This window comes from Hippichthys cyanospilos, chromosome 7, assembly GCF_059441005.1.
Source record: "Hippichthys cyanospilos isolate Australia breed blue-spotted pipefish chromosome 7, RoL_Hcya_1.0, whole genome shotgun sequence".
NCBI lineage: Eukaryota > Metazoa > Chordata > Actinopteri > Syngnathiformes > Syngnathidae > Hippichthys > Hippichthys cyanospilos.
Window position 1 is genome coordinate 8,323,914 of NC_142375.1, and position 8,414 is coordinate 8,332,327.

The 8,414-nt window shown below is 40.0% G+C and overlaps 1 protein-coding gene across 3 annotated transcripts; it reads left to right on the forward strand.

Moving 5' to 3' along the window:
- Window positions 1–136: 136 nt before the first annotated feature.
- Window positions 137–8,261, forward strand: LOC148420881 (prostaglandin D2 receptor 2). 3 transcript variants are annotated; one of them, XM_088418557.1, is made up of 4 exons: window positions 137–268; window positions 2,392–2,464; window positions 2,576–2,644; window positions 6,493–8,261. In XM_088418557.1, the coding sequence occupies exon 4, from the start codon at window positions 6,500–6,502 to the stop codon at window positions 7,838–7,840; it is 1,341 nt and encodes a 446-aa protein (XP_088274683.1). In that variant the 5' UTR covers window positions 137–268; window positions 2,392–2,464; window positions 2,576–2,644; window positions 6,493–6,499; the 3' UTR covers window positions 7,841–8,261. The 3 variants fall into 3 exon arrangements, with proteins under 3 accessions (XP_088274683.1, XP_088274685.1, XP_088274684.1); XM_088418558.1 differs by having other exon boundaries at window positions 161–268; window positions 2,396–2,464; XM_088418559.1 differs by lacking the exons at window positions 2,392–2,464; window positions 2,576–2,644 and having other exon boundaries at window positions 145–268.
- Window positions 8,262–8,414: the final 153 nt, after the last annotated feature.

Here is an 8,414-nt window from a genome sequence, read left to right on the forward strand (position 1 = left end):
GTAGTTCCAAGTAAACATTCATTTCCAAGTACACTAACAAATCAATTTAAAAAAATGATATGAGCCAAACAGTTTCTCTTGTTAACGCCCTGCCTTACTTCAAAACCTTCCTTCCCATTAACATTTAGGGAGGAGCTAGCAAGGTTCATTTGTGTGCGTCTGAGGTTAAGTGACAGAACTGGATGACAAATGCACTTTTGACGGTTGAGACAGACGACAGGAACAAGAACGGGACCAAATGGACACCTTACTCATGAGTAAAGTCTAGGTAAGCATCATATAAACTAAATGTGTTTAGACTCATAAATTGTATTGAGCTGTTTAGTCACCTCCATCTCCAAATGTTATTTGAATTTCCATATAAAGGTATTTAATGATTGTATTCAATTTCTGAAGAATATGATGAGCAAAATGAGCAAAAATAAAACAAATACGATGTATTTCAGACTTTAATCCAGAAACATTTAGGGCTCTATGTTCATAGTGCAAATGCGCTGAAGCGTAAAAACAGGCATATCCTGATTTTTGTACCAACAGAAGGCTAGGTGCGAATCTCAACATCAAAATTTACTGCAAATTAATAGTTGACGAGTGGGTACTGTGGATGTAACCACAACAATGTGTATGTGCTTAGTCCAGTCTGGCATTGTGTTGATGCCGCCTTGACCTTGACCTTGAAATGTAAATCAGTTTTCTTATCCTTCATGTCAAGGATGATCAGTGCATTTCGTGCGCATTGTGTAAAATATAAATGCAAGTACTTCAATTTGCGATGAATCAAGTCAAGTGCATTCACATCCATAACGGCACAAAACACCTTTTTTCCCAAATGCACCTCATCGCACCTGTTTGCATGAGACTGCAAAAACACAAAAATGTATACAGTTGCTCTGATTTGAGTTACAACTCTTACCTGGATTATGCTGGGCATGAAATTAGACCCAGATTCTCTAACACAATATTTGAATACATCTACTGTATAAGATACATATTTTGTGTTGTTAAATCCATAATATGAAGAATTAATTTTTTTTAAAGTATATTTTCACTAGAACCTTGCTTGGTTTAGTTTAATACATTTATTAAGGCAAAAATATCCATGCAACAAAGCAACTGGTTTAGGATGATCTAAAGCACAGGTGTCAAACGCAAGGCCCGGGGGCAGATCCGGCCCGCCACATCATTTCACGCGGCCCGCGAAACGCCCATTCCAATTCAAGTTTCCGGTCAAAATATCACATTTGTAAGTCAATTTGAAATTGTTTGGGGGAAAAAGCAAGTGCTTTTTTTCCCTCACCCTCTCTCTGATTTTAAAACTAGTTGGAAGTGTGACAAATAAACCCAAAATGTATTTTATTACAGTCATCCCGGCCCTCTGACAGAAACTGTAACTGCAACGTGGCCCTCGATAAGAATGAGTTTGACATCCTTGATAAAGCATAGATCTCTAACTTAATTCAGTCCTTGAGGGCCGCAAACATGTATGTTTTTGATGCTGTTCTCTTTAACACACCTGATTTAAACAATTAGTATCATTTTTCAGCTCCTGCAGAGCTTGCTGATGACCTAATAATTTGAATCAGGTGTATTTATGAGTGCAGCATCGAAAGCATGCAGGTTTGCAGTTCTCAAGGACTGGAGTTTCAGACCTATGATCTAAAGTGTTTGTAACACGTAATAATTAAAGCTATAATATATTTGTCTCTGCATAATCCAATACTGGGGGTCCTTGACTTCCGAAGATGCGGTATAACCCGAATTTCACTGGAGGTTGGAACACCATTCAAATAATAACAAAAATAAAGAAAAGAAAAATAAATAATAAATAAAATAAATACATTACTCTATACGTACTGTACTGTAAAGTACTGTAATAATGTTCTGCCCCTCTTTGCCCCCGTTTCATCGGACTAACTTTGTTCTTGCATCGCATTTTATGTTGTCGAGAACTCTTGTTTTGAAGGGCTCCAAACGGAAGAAGCGCAGCGGCCATTTTATCCCCGGCTCTGAGCGAAGTCATTCTGTTTATAAGCCTTGCTGACTTGCCCGTGGCCTGCCAGAATGGCAACGGGGAGGCAAGGTCGATCTCAACCGTCACTTTTATTACATCAAAACCCCAAAACGGAAAATAACACTCGAATGTTCCCTCTTGCGTGCAACAACTTGTTCGTTGTCGTTTTACCGTTTTTAGAACGCTTAATAATATCTAATTTCACTTCCATTAATTTCACTTCCGGAGTGAAGGCCAATTGTCTACTGCGCTCGTTCGTAACCTCGAAACATCTTAAGTCGAGACCGTCGTAACCCGAGCACCCCCTGTAGTATGACAAGAATTTAACAAAACTGTCCTTACCATATAATAATTAAAGCCATGTTGTGTCTGATTTCAAGGCAGACCCTAAATCTGTGATTGTTATGCCGATTTTCAACATCAGTTGAAGTGCATCTTCATACCAAGCCCACTGTAAGTACGATAGTTGGATAGGCATCCTGTTACTTTGACTAATTTTCATTAATTAACTATATAACATTGTTCCTGGAACATTTGTCAACAATTGATGTTTTTTCTTTACAGCTTATGAAGATGCTTCTCTGCATTTGGCATTTCATTATTGCGAAAACACAAAGCTAAATAATTTGCCAGGCAAGTAAATTATTTTACCTTCCATTGTGGTTTCATCTATTACACTAATGAATCATTATTTCTGTGACCCCAAAGCAAAACCTGTTTGGTAGTTGAATTTCAAAGTCATGGTACCATGCACGAGAGTAGTAGAATCACTTTTATCCATGACTTGATTTCCATTATTACAGTATCTTTGCCTTTGACAACCCAGTAAAAAAATAAAAATAAATGATAGGGTAAGACAAAAAAATAAACTGCCAGGTTAAAATGAATTACCGGTTTCATGTTGTTCAGCATTTCAAAAGTGCACTGTTCAACTCATCAGAGTAATCACATACCAAGTCTGGTATGTGGTTTGTCAACACAGAAACAGGCTTTGCCACCTTTGAATCTGAATGGAAACATGCCCCTGATATCTTTTGTTCTTTTTTTTTTTTACTTTGTATGGTTTTGTTTTTGCTGAGTCAACAAAAAGTTGTGTAACTTGAGAACAGTCCATTTTTTGTTGTGTCACTGTACTTCGTGAACTTTATAGACTGCAGTACAACACATAAAATTACAACTAGAAGTATTTAGGAATGGGTTAAACATGATTTTGCCTTCATACAACGCCACATAGCAAGATGATGAAGAATGGATTCAGGTGGAGCTGTTCAGCTTTCATATCATTTGTTTTGCAAAATGAAGGACCACAGAAATGTATAGGAGCTTGAATTTAATTGGTTTTGTCAGTAGCGCAGAAAAGTTGTGACGGGGTCATAAAGGAGGTTTCATATAGTTTGTTTTGCAAAATGATAAACCACAGAAATGTATAGGAGCTCGAATTTATTTGGTTTTGTCAGTGGCACAGAAAAGTTGTGACGGGGTCATAAAGGAGGAAATAAACCATCATCATGACACATCTTCTGCAAGTTGATTGCTTGGAATCGTTTTCAGTCAATGCCAACCTGGAGTTCATATTATTATCCATTATTGTATACATTATTAGCCACTAGTGGGATGGGTTATATGACATCTGCTTGTTACATGTTTTCCTTAAGACTTTTTGAGTTTTACCAATGTAAATATTCAGACATAGGCCTTCTAATTTAAATTTAATACACAGATGGACATTAAAAGACAATGATCTGAAACAACATACAGTAAAACTCCTCTACAATGAAATCATATTTGCAGCAAGAAATTTTTCAGAAAAGGGGACTTTTCTTGCCTGGGACGTAAACATAAATAAACGTGATGTGCAATCTACAATCTGACTGAAGTTAAAAACAAAACATTTAAAATAAAAACCCGTCTATCATCTTTATTACTTTATCCTGTCTTCAAGCGTAGGCTTGGTTTAACCTTCGCACGAATGCACCGCGTCAAAATGATGTTATTTCGGCAACCATGCTCCTCCGCGCTGAGTCCACACGGACCAAATGTTCTGCAACATGTATCTTCCGAAATGTTTTTACTTGGGGACAACGCGGCGGAGCAACTATTGCTTTTAGAAATTTGCAGGTACAAACGCTTTTATGATTAGTCCGAAAAGGAATAGGCCTACCGTAATCTAAATACCATAAACAACTCCTGGCGAGCATCACGTTGGGGAGAGGTGAAAAGTCTGTTTAAATCGTTTCAACTAGGATTCCATACCTCTGTTATGGAGTAGTGTTGTTTGTATGCTGTAGAGTCCATTTACTGCCACCTATAGTATGGGACAATATCGTCTGACTGCGGGGCAAAGTATTAAGCGCTGCAAAACTGCCGAAGCTGCCGCATCAAGTATAAACCAAGCTAGACTTTTCCTGCAGGCTTGTTTTCGCCATAGTGAAATTCTGTGCAACACAATTGCAGAAAAAAAGAAATCATATTGTGCAACAGGGGGATTTTTCATTGTATAAGGAAGTAAGAAAGAGGGTAAGGCTTCAGTGCAAAGATGGAATGGCTATCGGCGAATATGCAAATAGAAGAACATGCGGTGAAAGTGAGTGAGATTTTTTTTTCTTTTTCATAAACTGTGGCTTCTTTATTACCATGGTGACAAGTACAATATACAGTACATTACACTGTCATGTCCAAAACACTTATTGTTCAAGTTTTAAAAAATAATAATAATAACAAACTTGTTGAAAACAAACAAAAGCAGTTGTGATTTGTTCGGCAACATATTGCAATAAAACAATCATAGATGCATCGTTCTGCCGTATTGGTGCTGGATGACACTTGTAGTTGTCACCTCAGCTATCCCCTCATAAATGACGGGAGAAGTACCCAGAAGCACATTACCGGTTCACACACATGTTTCAAAGTTGTTGGACATTATCAGCTTGTGCTGTTCACATGAATTATTTGAGTTCGGAGCTGCCTTGCGTCATCATTCCAGCGCCGCAGCTAGACCACTGGATATATTCAGAGCCCCCTCCTTCCTTTGCTGATTAATGAGAAAATGTGAGTTGTGTGATAAAGGTCACTTTTGGAGCGACATCAGATTTGCACATGGCGACTCACTGTGTGCTGAAGTTGCTCACCTTGGTGCTCAGGGAGTTTGTGTGAATGCTCAGACACATTGAAAATTAGAGGGAACATTGCTGACAGTTACCATATGGCCAACCCTCTCAGATTTTTGTCGGCATTGCCAGAAGTAGGTGAAATTCATTTCCAGTGAAAGTTGGATTATAATGGTCTGTCGTAGTATAGAAGGAGCTAAGCCCAAAAGACGGAGCTCTCAATTTACCGGTTGAACTACATTCCTTGCTATGAAGCTCGGTCATCCACGCTGCTTCTCCGTGTTAAGAGGAGTCAGTTGAGGTAGTTCAGGCATCTGGTGAGGATGCCTCCTGGACGCCTCATGGTTAGGAGTTCCGGTCACATCCCAGAGGGAAGAACTCAGGAGACTCTGGATTTACTATAGCCCCTTTCACATCAAACAGTCTAGAGTTCCTGGTCGCAAGGGTTCCGGGTCCGAGGTTCCTTGTCTGATACTTGATACTCATTAATTGATATACATTGTTCGAGCTGTGCAATCTATCAACAAAGACACTAGTAGCTGGTGGAGCAAACATATTAGCTATATACCTCAACATTACACCGTCACAGATAATTTAGCTGTTGGGAGCCTTGTATTTGTTTCTCTTCAAAAACTCACCCGCCTCTGAAGGTATGTGGTTTTCCTTTAAAAAAAAAAAAAAAAACCTAAGGCTTGTTTCACATTCCTGTAAAGGTTGACTTACAGTACTACGGCCTCTGAAGTGTGTATGAAGAGGAAAAGTGGTCAAATCGACATGAGAATATGCCACGGAACAGATGTGGCAGGATATGTCTACATTTTTGAGTTTGCTCAACCCAGAGCGAATAAATGGCATGAAGGTGAACAAATGACAGATTTAAACTAATGTGATAATCGTCACAGCCTGATAAGCGAGCAACTGTGCACTACCCCTCCCTTTATGAAGGCCAGACAATATGGCCCTCAGAGACAAACAAGCATTCAAACACACACAAATCCATACTGCTCACACGGAAGTAGACAAAACAACAACAACATCCATACCCTTGACAAACCGAAATCTGTATATATGTAACATTAATTGCGATAATCAATTTTTTTTCTGAAAAATATTTTCCCAGACAAATCTTAATTGTGTCTATGCTCCATTCCAAAATGTACTAAAAGGCACGCTAGACATGTAGTATACGTATATTCAATTAGACTACATCTAGATATTTTTTGGGTGTATTGTGTATTTTTTGTGTATTGTGTCAGCGTATTGGCTTTCACCGTGTTGTGCGACTATTTACTGTGATATTCCCACTACTGGTAAAAACATGGCCATCTTGGTTTTTAGGCATTAACTCTGGTCTGTATGTCTACTTTCTTTCAGAGTACTCATGTCAAACACAACCTTCACCTCGAATGGCTCGGGGCAACAAGAGTTTTGCCCCCTGCTGCAACTCATGCAAGAGCATACCCTCAACAACCACAGCAAGAGCAACTGGATAGTCGTTGGCTTCCATGGCCTGGTCTCCTGTCTAGGGATTTTGGAGAACGCCCTGATCCTTTGGGTGGTGGGTTTCCGTCTGCAGCGTCGTACCGTGGCGTCGGTCTGGGTGCTCAACCTAGCCATGTCTGACTTCCTGGCCACTCTGACACTTCCTCTCTTCACCCTCTACCTTGGATCATCCCACAGTTGGGAGCTTGGAAACATCCTCTGCAAAATACAAGCGTCCATCTTTTTCTTGAACATGTTTGTGTCCGCCTTCCTGCTGGCAGCCATTTCACTGGACCGCTGCATTCTGGTGATTAAACCTGTGTGGTGCCAGAATCACCGATCGGTGGCACGAGCATGGAAGGTGTGTTTGCTGGCTTGGCTATGGGCAGCCGTTAATACCTTTCCTTACTTCCTGTTTCGCTCGGTGACTGAGACCGTGGATAAAAGGAAACTGTGCTACCATAATTTTGCCTTGTATCAAACATCGGGAGCCACACTTGAGAGGGACTGCGAAGTGAGACAAACAGCCACAGCAGTCTCAAAGATGTTGCTGGCGTTCCTGGGTCCCCTGATGGTAATTGCAGGAAGCTACATCAAAATCGGTCTCAGTCTGAGGAACAGGAGCCGGAGGAGGATGCAGCAGAACATGAAGTTAAGTGAGGCATTGATTGGCTCAAGGAAAACTGAGGCATCAAGACCTAAAAATTCCAGTAATATCTCCCGAAAGTCTTCATTGGGTCGATCATTGTCCCTGACACCTATATCCTTGTCTCCAACGACCTCATTTAGTCTCAACAATCACAACCAGCTGTCTCAAAGTTTCACCAAGATGGTGACCTTTGTCATCGCGGTATTTGCCCTATGCTGGGCTCCCTATCACATCTTCTGCATGATTGAGGTGTCAGCCCTGTACTATAGAGAAAACCTCAAAGTCGTAGAGGTAGGATTGCATCTCGCCACAACGATTGCGTTCTTAAATCCAGTGTTGAATCCCATTCTGTACGCCTTTAGCTGCCCACACTTTTGCGTGAGAATAAGACAAAGCCTGGGAGCTGTATTTGATGGACTCGTAGAGGAGGGGGGAGGAAAACGAGCAACTTCAGCATGTAGTATACGAGGTCACGTGAGGCCAAGAAGCAGTCAAGGCGCCTGCTTTGCCACACCGGCCTCACCGAAGATTCCAAAATCTCCTCACACTTTGCCTGATCCCTCGCCAATCTTTGCTTCTGCAGTGAATTAATCGGGTCAGGAATGTCCACAAAGCATTAAGACACTGAGGTAGAACTCACTTGCAACTTCATATATGGTTTAGTCATTTTGGTTCATAAGTGTTATCCCCACTTCACATCTGTTCTGTCTGTACAGCATAAGTCATTGACATGTGTACAGTGTGAGTATTAAAACATAAAGCCAGTTGGCATTTTGACTGATGTTGCTCTGCTCGATTTGATTTTATTATTTTACTATTTTTTTCTTCTAATTGTGTACTTGGTGCTTGGATGAAACATGAATTTTTCCAAAATGTTCTGAAATGCATCTTTTATCCTATCACAAAAAAATATTTCAATAACATGAAAGAGACATTAGGAAAAGGAACCGTCGCTCAATGTTTTTAATCACAACACTCAATAAGCATGGAAATTAAACAGTGTTGAAGCTTTGTGGTTGGAATTCTTCATTCTCGTTTCACTAGAAGTGGGTTTTATGAAATATTGTGACATCATATGAAAAAGAACATCCCATGAATTTTTAGATTTAATGGTAAAAATTAGCAGAATTTCTGTGAATTACTAATAAAGACTGGAAGTACATAC